The sequence below is a fragment of the Cyprinodon tularosa genome, unplaced genomic scaffold, assembly GCF_016077235.1.
Source record: "Cyprinodon tularosa strain WSP-4 unplaced genomic scaffold, ASM1607723v1 ctg38, whole genome shotgun sequence".
Lineage (NCBI taxonomy): Eukaryota > Metazoa > Chordata > Actinopteri > Cyprinodontiformes > Cyprinodontidae > Cyprinodon > Cyprinodon tularosa.
Window position 1 is genome coordinate 1,123,086 of NW_024039096.1, and position 16,286 is coordinate 1,139,371.

At 37.8% G+C, this 16,286-nt stretch overlaps 1 protein-coding gene across 3 annotated transcripts in view; it reads right to left on the minus strand.

The window, feature by feature from the left end:
- nbr1a (NBR1 autophagy cargo receptor a) overlaps nt 1-13,856 on the minus strand; it is a 31,299-nt gene extending 17,443 nt beyond the window's left edge. For 2 of the 3 annotated variants that reach the window (XM_038296960.1, XM_038296958.1), the window contains exons 1-11: nt 13,640-13,856; nt 13,251-13,313; nt 8,660-8,678; nt 8,559-8,581; nt 7,970-8,152; nt 6,966-7,043; nt 6,659-6,882; nt 4,328-4,447; nt 3,837-4,136; nt 3,308-3,467; nt 858-1,106 (exon numbers count right to left, since the gene is read on the minus strand). In XM_038296960.1, coding sequence (XP_038152888.1) covers nt 858-1,106; nt 3,308-3,467; nt 3,837-4,136; nt 4,328-4,447; nt 6,659-6,882; nt 6,966-7,043; nt 7,970-8,152; nt 8,559-8,581; nt 8,660-8,678; nt 13,251-13,313; nt 13,640-13,741 — 1,521 coding nt within the window. In that variant the 5' untranslated portion in view covers nt 13,742-13,856. The remainder of the gene's footprint in view (nt 1-857; nt 1,107-3,307; nt 3,468-3,836; nt 4,137-4,327; nt 4,448-6,658; nt 6,883-6,965; nt 7,044-7,969; nt 8,153-8,558; nt 8,582-8,659; nt 8,679-13,250; nt 13,314-13,639) is intronic. The other variant, XM_038296959.1, reaches the window with a different exon arrangement.
- Nucleotides 13,857-16,286: the final 2,430 nt, after the last annotated feature.

Consider the following 16,286-nt stretch of genomic DNA (forward strand, 5'->3'; position numbering starts at 1 on the left):
AGGCTTTAGTCTTGACGTTAGGCCGACCACGCTCCATATTCTAGTTACCAATCCAGACTGGTTTTGCTCCTTCTAGCCCATCCGGCTCAACATTTAGGACCCAGATAGAATATAACCAATCGAATCAACACAGTCTGGAAACTCTTAGGTTCTGTGATGCATTAAGTGAAGCTGAATTCTTAATGCAGCCTATAGGACCTCACCAGTTCCTCTGTTAATTTCTAATGAGTGAGAATCAGGTCTGGTGTGAAGGAGAACACAGCAATGATTCACCTTTAAATTAAATATTCAAGCATTTCATTAAGAGATTACCATCTCTGACCCAACTATTGCTTACGGATAATAATGTTTCATTGACTTTGTAATAAAAAAAAAAAAAAAACAATCCACTGGACTTCGTTTCCAAGTTTGAAGACGTTTTAATTCCCAACCAGGAAGCTTTTTTAATTCAAAATGTCAGGATTAGTGTTTAGTTTGAGGCTATGTTCGACTATGTTTCGACTTTGTAAATAATTTGTTTCTATAAAACACAATTTGAACATTGAAATTATTATTGTAGCAGAAACAAGATGCCGAACAACTAACAAAGATTGGTCGACTAAATTAATCTTTGCTGGATTTTTTTCCTTCCATTAGATTAAAACTGGACTTTTAGTATGATAATATGGGCAGATAGTTTTTTTTTTTAGTGGAGATGTACGGCTAGGAGCTTCAGAATGCCTGCAGAGCTGTTCTGTATTAGTTCAAAGGTTGATAGGAAACGCGGCCTCCGAAAATATGATATTTTATATTTATATTTATCTAAATATATGTAAAGAGAAGCTGATGTAGGTGAGGTCACTGAGTAGGAGACTTGCCGGTCGTTTGCTTTGATGTCCGAGCCCGTTCCGGCTGCTGCCAGAGTCGACCACAATGCTGCACCAGACCCGCGGGCCGAACTGACAGCCGCAGTGCGCCAGTCGCCAGTGGGAGGTGTACATCCCCTCCATGACGGGAGCGACAAAGGCCACGCTGACCACGCCCACTTGTCCTGGCAGGAGCAGGGGCACTGGGACCTCCCTCCTCTCCTCTGACGCCAAGCCGAGGTTTCCCCACATGAATACTAACTGCATACACACAAACACACACAGAACAAAAAAATAGGAACGCACATGCGAAAAAGCACAAGGACAAAAAGGATGCAACCAGAATAAACACAACAGAAATAAAATTTTTAAACAAAGACTTAAAAACTTAAATCACAACATAAATCTAACTGGATTAAATAAGAGGAACCCTGGATAAATGCAGATGTAGCTAAATTAATTGGAAATTAAACATTTACTTCAGTGTTTTCATTCAGAAAGAGAAACTTAAACAGATCCATTCCACCGTGGAAGATTATATTCAAGCTTTTATTTTATACGTTTGGATAAATATTGCTTACAGCTAATGAGAAAACAAAGTTCGTACTAATATTATGAACACAAACAGATCAGGCTAACTTTAACCCTTTAAAGCCCGATCCAAGAATAAAACAAAACAGAAAATTACTTTTTTTTTGGTTTGAATTCCTTATTTGGCCTTTTAACAAAATATGTAAAAAGAAAAAAAAGAAATACATTTTTGATATTAATAATTTATTACAATGCGATAAGTCAAGATTATTTGTTGTGTAGTCTTCTGCCCTCTGTATTCAGGTATATCTAGGATAGGATTTTGAGCAAATTTTTTACCAATAAATTATGCAAAAGGTGTCTGACGCAAAACATTTCAGAAACCGTATGTATCAAATACGATACATTTGGCATTACAGGGTTAAACCGTTTGATATAACCAAGCATATTATTGGAAAGTTTGGCGGAAGGAAAAAGTGTGATAAAAAAAAATATCTTGAGGTGATTGCAAAGATTTAAAAGTAGTGGACTGTGACTGAGTCTGAGCTTTAAGAGCTGAAAACTCCCACATCACTCGTTTAAGCCACTTAAGCTAGACACTTCTGAGTCAGAAGTATCCAATCTTGGGGGAAAAAAAGAAAAAAAAAAAAAGAGAAAAAGGACTTAGCTGTTGAGATCCAAGGTCCTTTCTTTGGCTGAAAGAGGAATTTCATTTGGACAATCATGGACCAGAGTCTAGAGTAAGAATCAAGTTCCTTCATCTGCTGCTGTTGATGCGGGATTCCTGTCAGTCAACGCAGTGTTCTAACAGAACATCATTTTAGAGCGACACACGCGTCCCTCTGGTGATTTCCTTTTCCTGCAGCTCCAGACACCTCCCTACCTCCAAAAAAATAGGTTATTTAACAGTTATGATATTAATAGGGTTATGGTTCGATTTGGTAGCAGATGAAGCAAATCCCTTATTACATTCCGCCATGTTCACTGGAAAAAATCTAAATCTAGATCAGTCATTTTTTCTTAAAATAAGTGCATTTGTTCTTGGATTAATGAGGTAAAAAAAAGAGACATTTTGCCAATGGAACAAGACAATTTACATTTAAAATAAGAAAACACAGTTGCATTCTCTTATTTCAAGTGCATATTATCTAAATATCTTATTTTAAGAGTAAAAATACTTATTGGCGAACTCTCATTTACCTTCTCAAATTAAGGGTAAATACACTTAATTTAAGACATTTTTTATTATTTCTAGATCATTTTTCCAGTGCATTGCGAAAGTTATCTAGAAATAAGTAAAAATGTCTTAAATCAAGTGTATTTAACCTTAATTTTAGTAGGTAAATGGGATGATTTGCCAATGGATTGAGTATTTTTACTCCTAAAATAAGGTAATTAGATAATATGCACTTGAAATAAGACAATGCAGTTGCTTTTTACTTATTTTAAATATAAATCGTCTTGTTCCATTTGCAAAGTGTCTCAGTTACCTCCCCAATTCAAGAACAAATGCACTTAATTTAAGAAAAAAATACTTATTTAGATTTCTATTTTTTGCAGTGCCAGGTCTAAACTGGGATCAAATGAAGTTAAAATATTATTCCTTTTTAATAAAAGCCTTGTTTTAATTGTCCTGATGAAAAGTTGTGTTCTCATTAGCTGTAAGCCGTTACCATTAAAATACTCACTCTGTGGCGTGAATAAATCTAATATAGACGTCTCCCTTTTTCAATTAAACACAGAAACAAATGAAATTTTGAACGATATCGGTATTCACTGAGACGCTCCTGTGATCTTAGTAGATTTTAGTAAATCAAGAGAGGAAAAGTTGAGAGAATAAAAGTGGAGATGAAGAGGGGACATAGAGAGAGATGGAGACAGAGAGGAAGGGGGAAGCCTGGTCTCTCGTTGAGTGGGGGGTGGGGGGGTACCTTGGTCTCTGAGGTCCAGCTGATTGTGCCCGAGTTCTTCATCTTCCAGTATTTGATGAACTTGGTACCAGGCTCCAGACGGGTGTTATCAGGCAGATTTTCATCCAGAAACAAGGCAGCCATAGTGGGCACCAAGGACGTGTGCGAGACCCCGGGACCCCTAGTTTCAAGTGTACAGAGCATTGTTGAAAAAAAGCCCTGGTTTCTCTATATTACGTATCTCTTTTGTTTCTCTATGAATCAAAAAAAGCAGGACCCCAGATTTTATTTTTTTTTTTGCAGCTCAAAAGCAATTTTTTTTTTTTTTTTTAGAAAATATATGAAGCAGCAGCAGCAGTTTTCACATTGAGGTAGTTCCAACATTTGCCACCACCCCAGAGCAGCCAGCGAAAACACTCATACAGACTAGATTACAAAGATGGCATATTTTGATTTCTTTTTTTCTTGGAAAAAAAAAAAAGACTTTTTGCATCCATGCTGGGCTAGAGGTACCCAGCACTGTCGGACGCCCTTCCAAGGTGGCGCTTACTCTGGACTGGAGGCCTGGGGGTCGGGGACCGGGGCTGGGATGTGACCTGGGTCTGTGGCTGGACTTGGGGCCGTTTCTGAGGCAGCGGGAGGAGGCAGCGCCGGGAACTGGGTGGACGTGGAGGCCATGTTTGTCAGGCTGGCTCTGTCTGAGGTAGAAGGTCCGCTCCACTGCAACCCCCTCTTCTCCAGCCTCAGTTTCTTCTTGATTTCCTTCACCTCTGCTTTCAGCTGCCTTCTTTCAGCTTTGAGGCGCTGTCTCTCAGCCTTGCGCACAGTCCTGTCTCCTCGCCTTGGGAACCTGGTTTAAAATGTCATCAGGAACACCTATTTGTTGACTATCAAAGGTTTACTTTCCAAAAAAACAAACAAAAACAAAAAACAGCACACATATTTTGCCTTGTCTTCGTCTTTAATAATGTAGATTCTACAACAACAACTAGAACTTTCTTTTAACTCTAGCTGGATGAGCCTCAGTTTTTAAAGGTTTACCTAAACTCTCCCGACGTTCCGTGCTCGGGGATGGAGAGAGGCGTCTTGGTTCTCACCAGGCTGTGGCTCGGATCATGGCTGTGTCTGCACATCTCGCACAGGATGCAGGATGGGCACACGCTGGGAAGAGACACGACAGAAATAATTTAACATACTCAAGTTTTGAAGTTTAGAAAAATCTAATATAGTTCAGATGATCACAAAAAACTTTTTTAAACAATAATTTCATTTCTGACAGGGAGCTATTAAAACAGCTTGTTTAAAATTTATGTTGCCCTTAATAATTAATAAATGCACATTTATTGGAGAACTAAAAAGGAACTATAATAGATCCTGTGTGACAAGCTGGTGTCAGCTGAAAGCCATCAAAAAAAAAAAAAATATCAGGCCTGGATTTGGGAAAAGGTTGTCTGCGTTAGGGGTGTAAATCCAATCCGATGCATCGATACGTCTGCAAGAGTATAGATTCGTGTTTTTTTTTCCTCCGGTCTATTTTTATCCATTTGCTCCTGGATGTAATTCTCCCTCCCGTGCTGCGGTGGCGCTAAACCTATTTTGCCCTCCTACCGCTCTTCCTGGTTATACTCTTACAGCAGTGTGTTGCTGTGAGCTTGACACAGACATTTTTAAATTATGCTCAATATTGAAGCGTGGTCTGCGCTACATGCTGTGGGTCTAGATACGGCCGAGGCGGAGAGGAAGTGGGGGCGAGTTTAGTCCGACGACGGAGGGACATGAGGGCTAAAAAGTGCGGGGATCCAGGTGGAAAAGGGTCCCAGCGTTCTCGCGCACCTCACGCTTCTAGCGGGTCAAACTTCAAGAGTTGTTTTCCGCAATTTCGGTCATAAAAACAAAACAAGCCGGCCTCCTGTCTGCGATCAGCTACAATTTGGGAGAGGTGCAGCAGAGCGTCTGTGGAGGGGGCGGGGACGTCGACACTCTGGAGCCGAGGTATTGCATTGCACTCATTGCACTGATTTTGTGCAGTATTTTTTTATGCAAGGCCTTTAAGAATCTATAACGCAGGGGTGTTATTATTTTTCAGTGAATGAGGTTTTAATAGGCCTAGGTGGAGTAAAACTTTTCCACTTCTGTTATTTGCTGTTGTTTCTAAAAAAAAAAAAAAAAAAAAAAAAAAAAAAGCATAACGTTATCGCAGCTTTCAGTAATTTATTTAAACTTTGAAACATTGTCTATTGTAAGGTGTAAAAAAAAAAAATAAATAGAACCAATTAATCGAATCGTATCGTATCGTGGTTTATTCCTGAGTATCGAAAATAATCAAATCGCCGGGTCAGGAAATCGATACTGAATCGAATCGCCATGATGGATGTTATTTACACCCCAAGTCTGCATGTGTGTTGCAGTGAATGCAAAGGTTTCCCTGCCCCTTCTGCAGACACTCTGGTGCACCTCTCCAAAATTGTAGGTGACCGCAGACAGGGGGCCTCTCATTGCTCAAATCTACATGAGCTCTACTCTATGCGTATTTCCTGTTTGATACCTAACTGGCTTGTTTTGTTTGTATGACCGCCATTTTGAAAAACGACTCGTGAAGATGGACCAGCTAGAAAAAGAACGCTGGGACCCTTTTTCCACCTGGATCCCCACTCCTTTTCGCCCTCATGTTCCTCCATTGTCACACAAACTTGCCCCCACTTCCTCATTACCTAGACCCAAAGCTAGTTCGTGATTGTCCCTCTTGCGTTGTGGCGTGGAATAACATAGCGCAGACCACACTTCAATATTGGGCATAAATCAAAAATATCTGTGACAAGCTCAATGCGAGAAACTGCTGCTGAAGTATAACCAGCCGTTGAGCCCTCACAGGGCACTCGGTGATAATCAAAATTTCACACAAACCTTTTTACAAAGCCTTGTTAATTGTGTAACATTTATTGAATAATATATATTTTCATGTCCACAACCAAAATCAATGTTGTGGTGAAGGTTTTTAGTCATCCAGGTCATAGTCATTCCAAAAAAGTTGAGAAAAATAATCCACTGGATTTTGTTTCCAAGTTTGAAAGACTTTTGGCTTCCCATCCAGGAAGCCTTTTACAATTCAAGACAAAGAAAGAAATCAAACGACCCTCATTCCAAAGGGGCAGACACATTCGTCCGGTTCAATTTGCATGTTTTCTAAGCCGAAACAAGGTTTTGATTTTGGTCCACTCTATAAAACCTCGGACTCAAAGCTATTTCTGACATTTTGAATTGAAAGGAGACAGATGCAAACACAAACTTTCCTAAAAACAAAACCTCGTTGGTGGAGGTGATTATAAAACTATTATTATATGAAACTATGACATCCTCTGTCTTGACGCCTACCTGCATTTGTAAGCCCCTTCTGAAGTGAGCTTGTTGCAGGTGCTGCAGATCGGGGTGTAGCCAAGTGATCCGTTACAGTTGGAAGGGCCCGGTCGGGGCCCGATAGGACCCTCGATGGCCCCACAGTCCTCTTGGAGCACATCGGAGGATTTGTGCGTACAACACTGGCCGGAGAAGTCGTTGCACATTCTTTCCACCACCTCTTTCACAACTTCATCCTTAAACTAGGACCCAAAACAAAAAAAAACTTTTAGTCTGAGTCTGAGCAGAAAGTTCAGTTCAGATCGTCCGTTTCGGCAGAGCTGACCTTCTCCATATACGATCTGAACCACATGGGAGGAGGATCGTCATCAGGTTTATTCCCCTTAGTATCTTTTACTGCTACCTGTAAGCAGAAGTGTCATACATTCATTAGTCATATGACATCACCAGATATGTCTGACAATGTTTTGACTGTTTCCATTTAGAGATGCACCAATCCAGTTTTGTTTTCTTCAGTTGGTACAGGATCCCGAGCCAATACTATTGGTCAATGAACTATATAACTAGCCTTGTGAGACCATCCTGATCTTGCGAGCTTTCAAGGTTTCACTCGCAGATCAGTCTGGCTACTTTCTGTTAAAGAAAATTTGGAGCCGTTCACCAAACGAACGTCCAATCAGCGTTGGCTTTGAGGCGGGTTGAGGTGTGATGCAACGAGAAGCGTGACAGTTCAGTCTAAACAACATGGCGGCTTCAGCCGATGAAACTAGCGTTAGCGTGGCTATCGAGGAAGTTTTATCGGAATTACAGATTATTTCTTCACTGAAAGAAGAGCAAAACACTGCTCTGGAGGCTTTTCTCAGAGGAAAAGATGTTTTTGCTCTTCTCCCGACTTATTTTCGGCAAGAGTTTGATCTATCAATTGGCTTGTGCCTGGCTTGTGGTTGTGTTTTCGTTGTCACTCTGTTAGTACGTCATATGCTTCGTTGATCTGATTGGTTTATTTGGCCCGTCTATCACCAACATAGGCCAATCAGCTAACCAGTATTTTCGCCCCTTCCCAAAATTACTTCAACGGAAGGTTTCCAGATGGATATGCGGAGCAAATCCATCTGGTGGAGTCAGGTTACTATATAACTTGCTATGTGACTGAAGTCATCAGGCTCGAAAAAACATTGTTTTTAAATGACTGGATGGAAGTCACTCATCTGATATCCGATCCAGCTAATAAGTCAATATCGGAGCTGATATCAATCCAGCTCAGTGAATCTGATTCTACACTGAAACCTGATTAAAATGCAGAAAAAAGAAACAAAGTTGTTTTCTTACGTTTTCTCTCTCTGGAGTGATCTGAGTGCCTTTATCCACGGATTTGACTCTGGATGGGTAAGGGGGAGCCGGCCGGAGGTCTCCTTTAAGCTCCTTCACCTCCGCCTTCAGTGGCCCGCCACACGCCTGGCCTTTCATCTTGTACACATTCATGTGCAGCTGGTTCCCCTGCTTCTCAGCACTCTGAAGAGGAAAATAATAAAACAGTGAAAAAAAAGTGAAGTATCCCAACACATCTAGGCTGCTGCTTTGCTGTCGTTATAGCCTTCTTATACCATCCCCATGGTGAAACATGATGCTGTGGGTATGATTTGCATAAGTATGAGCAGAGGATTAGTTTGGAGTCTCTGGGAAAATGAATAAAATGAAAGCCAAAAAATAGAGCTATAATAAAAGGCTTTATAGTTAACATTATTCCTGGGTTGGAAATTAACAACAAAAATGAATTTAATCATCTGTGACAAAGACTCACAAACCAGTCTGGTTTAGCTTGGAGCATTTTGCAAAGATAACTTAGAATTCATAATGAAATATGAGAAAACTTGAGGAAAAATAAAGTGAACCACTTCAGGAGGAATGTAAAAAATACCTTGATTGCTTCTTCATATTCACCTGAAAAAGAAAAACGTGAAGTTTACTATCAATATATTTCTTATGGGATATAAAACCATCAAATAATATCGTTCTTACCTTGACTGTTTATGCAAATCTAAAAGAAAAGATAAAAAAAATATTAGAAGGAATTCAGTCACTAGTTAAAAAAATACCACAAAAAGAGAAAATAATCATCTCAACACGCGGAAGATTTTTTTAGCTTAATTGCCTGTAAAGAAATGAAGAGTTCTAAAGAGATTTCGTGCATTTTTGTGAATACAATAGGTAATAAGTTCCCATCTCCAAAACCCTGAATAAATAGCTCTTACTCAGGTCAGTCAGTCAACTAATTACAGGAACTCTAAATCTCTTAAGCACACCAGAACTTAGACGGAGCTCCTGCCTTACATAATATGTACTTATCTTTTTTTTTTTTTTTTTGAATCCATGCTTCTACATTTCCATCAGCAGAGTTAAATACATTTAATACATCTGTTTGCATATTTAACAGTCTGAAACGATCAGTTCTCAGAGCATCTGTTAAAGATTTACTCAACATTTGACTCTTTACAGACCAAACCACCTTCTTTGTAGCCACATAACTTACACTCACTGAGCTAAATGGTAACAAGAAGTAGTAGGTTAATAAACTGCTGGTTCAGATTAAAATGCTCAAGAAATAATGAGGGGTGGGTTTTGCCAAAGAAGTCACGATTCGATTCAAATCACGATTCACATGCCACGATGCGATTCTATCACGATTCATCTCGATACTTGAAATATTGCGATGCATCGTGATATATTCACTGAACACTGTAAGAAAAAGATACAGCCCTTACCAGTGGCTGACTGGCTGGGTATGATCTGGATAGTGTCTTCAATTGATACATAAATGAAAGCAACTTAATTCATACACAGTTTTATTTATTGAAACAACTATCGAAGGTGTTGCCATGAAAACAAATACTGGACACAAATATTACTATTACTGGAGTGGACAGACTGACAAAAAGTGCTTAGGATTTATGATATTTAAAATAACAGTGCCGTTTACATGGCCTCAGTGGTCCTATATACCAATGAAATGGAAACATTTCCCCTTTTGGAAATTACGTGCGTTATATCAACTTGGTTTTTACATTCTTTGTTTTTAAAACCAAAATGCATCCAAACATCTGACTTTGAATGTGATGGAGCTGGGCAAATTTTCTCAGTCTCCATGTTTTGTTTATTAATGACTCGTCGCAGTATCCGCAGCGACATCTACTGGACTGAAAGTTGTATTCCACTTGCTTTTGGCGGATGTGTGCCAACCATTTGTTAAAATAATTGTATATAAATGTATCTGTGTAGTGTTATCATGCATAAAGCTGTGTGCTATGTGCATGTGTTTATAGCCTACTTTTCTGAAGTATACTGTGATTTGTGAACTTGCTTTTGGGGAGGTTGTGGTTGATTTACGAGCAGCACTCAACCTGCTGAACAACAGCTTAAACTTTGACTGAACCCTGAGATTTAGAGGACATGTTTGCTGAGACTGCAGCTGGGACCACTGATTCCAATAAATAGCGACTGAGAACGCTGGGACTGCAGAGTGAGGTGGAGATGGCAAACTCTGCAGTCCCTTCCTGCTCTCCTCACGAGTAAAACTAAATTAATTGTCTCTGTGCCTTCTTTCTTTCCCTGTATGTATGTATGATGTTTTAGGTGCTTAGACCTGACACCATTCATGTATTTTATTTATTCCTTTTTGTTAATTAAGAATCGATACTTGGCATCAAGAATCGATGCAGCAGATCACAAAAATTAGAATCGCGATGCATCGTCATGACGATTATTTTGCACACCCCTAGAAATAATGAAGATATTTATAAATTTCCATATTTAATTAAAAAGTATTTATTAGTTAGGGAAATTCAAAATACCATATTTTTGAAAGTAAAGTGGAGGATTTTTGCAAATTTTTTAAAAGACCCGTCCTCCCCACTTAAAAAAAAAAGTCTGCACATGCCCAACCCTATACCCGCTCCTGTAAGAAAACACCTAATAAACGTGTGTGAGGAGAAATGGGCTCGTGCACGCTCCGTTTAAAAGTTGCTTTTTGCATCACTCATACAAACGTACTAAACAAAAAAAGATTAGCAATTTTTCCATCATCACGTATCCAATAGCACGTAAACATATCACCAGAATGATTGACACTTAGGACCACTTATTTTGATGATCCACCTGGAGAAAGATCATCCTCCACTGGACCTTTAAATGTGCTGCTTATTTGTATAGTCAGATGTTCTGAACTTTTTAGAGCTCTTCAACACACAATCCATGGGTGAAATGACCATGAAGCACTGCTCGGCGACAATAACAGCTTACATGGGTCACACATTAAAACTCTGCTTGCCAATAACATATTTAGCTAGTCGGTTAAACTTTGCTGGCCCTTTAACCATTTTTACTCTTGCATGCCACTTCCTAACACTAGCTTTGACCCAAAGGGATTTTCATGCACAGGACTGTCGGATTTCGGAAGCATAGGGCTTCATTTTTTTTATTTTTATATATAATATTGTTCTGTTGGGATTTTCAGGCCATGACCGCCAGCAGTCATTTGGAGCTGTTTGGTTTATATGCTAAGTCTTAAGGTTCCTCCAAGGCCATGGTTCCTAATCAGAAAACGATGGACTGATCCACCCAGATTTGAGGTAAGACTTAAGTCTAAGGCAGATTAGTTCAAATATCTTTCTCCAGTCTGTTTTGGTAAAGGAAGGGTTTGGTAACGCATAGATAGATTAGAGCAACTGCTCCTCTCCGCTGAAAGAAGCCAGTTGAAGTGTTTGGGGATCCCTTTGGGGGAGAGGAGACTACAAGGATTATATATCAGATCTGACAAGGGAAACTTTTCAAATCACCCAAATGACCGATGATCTCTATGTTGCAGTTGAAATAGAAACTCATAGACCAGGAAAAACTTTTAGAATCAGTGACAACATGTGGCTTTGCTTTCAATTCAAACCGTTCTTGGTTAGTGAACCAGAGTCAAGGTACACAAGGGTTTTAAGGAGCTGCTGCCTTAAACTGGCAAAAGAAATTTCCATTGTACTCTTCATAGAGTTAAAGTATTTTTACCGATATATATATAGGGTGGGAATCTTAGCTCCCCACATAGCTTTACATACATGAAAAAAAACATTTGATACCCATGTGAACAACTATCGCTTGATCTTTTTTCACAACATAGATGTGTATTAATTTATGACTGATTAAATTCTAGTCCATATCTATACAATTTAAAATAATTTGACGCACATCCTACAGGTGGATGTTATGAAAGAGTATGAAGCAGTGGAACAGCATATATATGTATATATATATATTTGTTAAAGCAGATATCTTTAGAGAATCTGAAGGGGCACTTTAGATGGAAGGGGTGTTTATGGCTGATGTGGACGTCAGTGTAACCTGTAAATTGTAATTATCTGTGGTCACATGACTTTAGTTAGAGGTGAGTAAAAAGCGTCACACTTTCTGTTTGCTGTGAACTTATAAGCACCAGTGGATTCTGTTTGGATCATTATTTCAATATTATAAATGCTTATTTAATCTAGGTGTGTGTGTGTTTTGCTTTGCTTTAGTTTTTTTAGTTAACCTGGTTATGAAGAAAAATAAACCTGTTCTTGACTATACAATAAGGAGGACAGGGTGGGGCAGAGTCACATGCTTTAGGCTGGACTATGGACTGTGCACCAAAGGAAAGAAAGAGGTTAAATGCTTTTTTCTTGAGTTAACGCATCTGCTTTCTTTACTTTAAAGTCTAATCAATCCCCATTCACACTTTGTCTTCATTATGAAACTTCAGTTTGTTTAGTTTTCCAGTTTTCTTATAGCCTACTTTGAACTTTGATCTCCTTACCATCTGCTGATATGGAATTATTTGCTTTACCATGCTGAAAGTAGAAATAAAACCCTCTTTTGACATCCTCAGGTGTTCACAAAAATACATGTTTTTTTTTCTATAAACAACTGAATCTTGAATACCTTTTATTGTGGGTTTTAATTTAACAGACAAACATGAGGTGTTAACTAATAGTGAAAGGGGATTAAAATATAAACATTGTATTCTGAGCTCATCTTAGTACGAATTAGACTCCAGATCTGTACATTTTTCAATTAAGAAGTACTTTATTAATCCCAAAGGGAAATTAAATAACCCCTCCATAAGACGACTATAAACATGCATCCAGATGTGGACTCCAGTGGATTAGACGACAGTATATCCAGATTTTTACACCCAAACTGACTCAGACTGAGTCGTTATGTTAATAAAAAGCAGCAGTTTCAGTCTCTGAGCAAAGCTCAGGGAAAGATGCCCGAATAGAAAACGAAAAAAAAAAATTGAATACCTCTAATTCAGTTATATTACATTACTTTGCGTTGGTGCACAAATTAGTAAAAAATAAATAAAAATTAATGCATATAAACATGTTTTTATCATTTAGATACTTATCTGTGTATAAAAATTACGGTTGAACATAATTACATCAGTCACTGTAACCAGAAAAATATATATATATATATATATATATATATATATATATATATATATATAAACCGTACATATACATAGTCTTTTTTTAACTTCCTGTCATGACGTCATGTTTACATACAGACCCTACATAAAGACCCTTACCTCTTCGTTATCTTCATCGAAGTATTTAACTTGAAAATGGTTTATCCCAAATGACGCTTTGATCTGCAATGCAATTTAAAAGAGTTAGTTTCCAGTCTACAGTAAACAGACATTGTTAATTAGCTGTTACACTTACAACAAAGACTCAATAATGTCAATTACATGCTGAGAAATTTTACGTTTCGACAACTGAAAATTGAATGTAAAAATAAAAGCTTCATTATTAAATCAAGCTGAGGACATTTTCCTTGATAACGAGCAGCTGAACTAAGATCTTGTTGACCGAATTGACCGTCCTTCAGGTGATCTGCTGTTTACGCGTCTGCTAGGCCATTTCTAGGCCTGCTCTTCCCCAAACTGCGCCAGCTTTTTTTCCACCAGCAGCTTACCCAGGCTTCCACGGATTCCCATTCCAATTTGTCCACATCCTGAGCCAGGAATCTCTTCACGTTCCCGCGGAAGTTGACTTTAATTGTGACGGGGAGCCCCATGGCCGTCTGAAGTGGATTTAACGGCTTTCATTTGAGGTGACGTCGGCCTGCTTGATCCCTTCTGCCCTCGACTGTCTTCTCTTGTTTACATCGTCATCTGCGTCACAGAGAGACGGTGACGACCATGACGACGCTGTCTCTTCTTCTTCTGTAAATGAAATGCACTCAGCGCCACCTGGTGGACAAGCCATATAGTAAAAAATTAACAAAACACGCATTAAGGCATACATTTTTAGTATGTACAGTTTGTTCTGGTTCTAAAATAGAAATTACTTTTTTATTCCATTGTAGGAGCAATTTCTTCATTTTCAGTGCAAATCGTAGAATTTAGATTATTTATTTTTGATTTGTTATTTAGAATAAGATTTGTTTGGTGATTCACTTAAAGCTGAAGTCTGTAAGTTTTTAAAAATCCCTTTTTTGTCATATTGGCTAAAACTGTCCCTATGCCCAGACAGCAGTACATGTGATATGTAACCTGTAAAAAAAACTGCTTCAATTGGTACCGCCTACTGCCTGTATTTCAATCTGGAAAGAATAATTCGGGACGAGTCAAAACAACCAATCACAGCCAGAGGAGCGTCTGATGGAGTGTCAATCACAGCTCACACACGCTGAATCCATAATGTAGTTATGTGGAACATTTTTCTCACAGTATATATTATTTTCTATATTCTGGTGATTTTTAGAGAATTGAAGTAAAGAAGAATGGACCCTACTGAAATACTTGCATCTTAAATATACTGTAAACTAAGAATTTAAAAATTTTGTTTATGAATTATTCTCTTTAGTTTAAGTAAAATAAACAATGGGAAACTAATACGTTTTCACTGGATTACTGGCACTAATAGGAACAGGAACCAGTGCAATCGAATCCCATGCAAACTACTGTGATTGAATATTTAGATATAGATAAACATAGATATAGACAGATTTATTTGTCATTTTGTTTACACAAGTGTAAAACAAAAAAGAATTTCGTTTGGAAACAGCTCACTGGACAATTTCATCTTTTTTAAAAGTGCAGTCTTGAAAAATTGTAAAAAAAAAATATATATATATATATATATATATATATACACATATATAAAAACAGTAATATAGTAAATTTACAGTTCTATTTTACAGTTCTGTTCTATTATTTATTTGGTAATGGGCTAAGGATTGAAAAGATTAAAAAGCTTCATTCATTATCTTATTAGTCTTTTACAGAAATTAAGTTGAAACAAAAACGTGTTGTTAGGAATATATCATTAGATTCATCAGTCAACATTAAAATATCGATCTGTGGCCACAGTCTTATTGTACCACAGTCAAAGTAAAATTAGTAAATAAACGACTGACTCTATACCAAGCCATTTAGGAGCACGCCTGTCTATGTTAAGCCTGAAATTTCACAGAATGTATCTATTTTCCTACATAGTTTAATTTTGAAATGTTTGCCAAAAATAAATAAATAAAGGGTGTGAAAACAAAAACTTTGCCACCCATGTAAAATAAAAATGACCACAAAATATTAGTAATAGGATGCACTAATTGATTTTTGAATACTAGCATCAGTAACTAGAAGAGAAAAACTATTTATTTTTGGAGTTTTTAAATGATATTTCACCCTTTACAGCTGGAACTACACTTTAAAATTAGACACGCTGTAAATTTGTGGATTTTAACAAGATATATATATATTTTTTACCTTTATATGGGATTGTGTGCTTTATTTGGCTAATATTTTTTTCCTGATTCTGAGTCTGTGCATGTTTTAGTAATTGGATTTTCTCTTCAGAAACCTGTTTTCTCGAATAATGTGTGAGAGAAGAAAGAATAAAGTTAAATATTTTTGTCTTGAGTAAATTTGTCAATTGATCCAATACTTTTATTTGTGTTGTTTTGGTTTTTGTATAAGTATTTTCCCTTCGCTGACAAGCACTTCACATGTAAACCACATCAGGCTCCTTCCTTAATGGCACAACATGCTGTAGCTTTTACCTTTTTGTCTCCAAAAAAATTATCTTTAGGATGTCACAAACATGAAGATGAAGGTTTCTTCGGAAATATGTATTATTATTTTATTATTTTCATAAGCATCAGTTTCCCTTAAACCGTGGGGCAGTGAGCAGCACTGCAGCCTTGTAGCAAAAAGGTTTGGGGTTTAATTCCCGACCCGGGCTCGTTCTGCATGGAGGAATAAGTGTGACGGAAAATGGATGGAGGATTTTTCCTTTACAACTTTCCTGCCATTCTCTAAACTATCTTCCTTTAAAGCTTCTTCATCTACTAAAAATACAGTTTAAGAACCTCCACCATTTCCTATTGTTTTCCTAGCATTAATTAACTAAATTTAATTGCCAGATTTATTCATTTATAATGATATGATGAATACTGTCTGGAAATATCTGGAAACCAGGTCATTCTTTTCACACAGCTTATCCTTGGTCAGCCATTTTGAACCTAATCTTCAGTTTTAAAACAGGTGCAAACATGTTTGTATAAGAGGAGCAGATCTGCAGAAGAAGTGCAAAAGGATTTGCGTTTGCTCTTCAGCAGA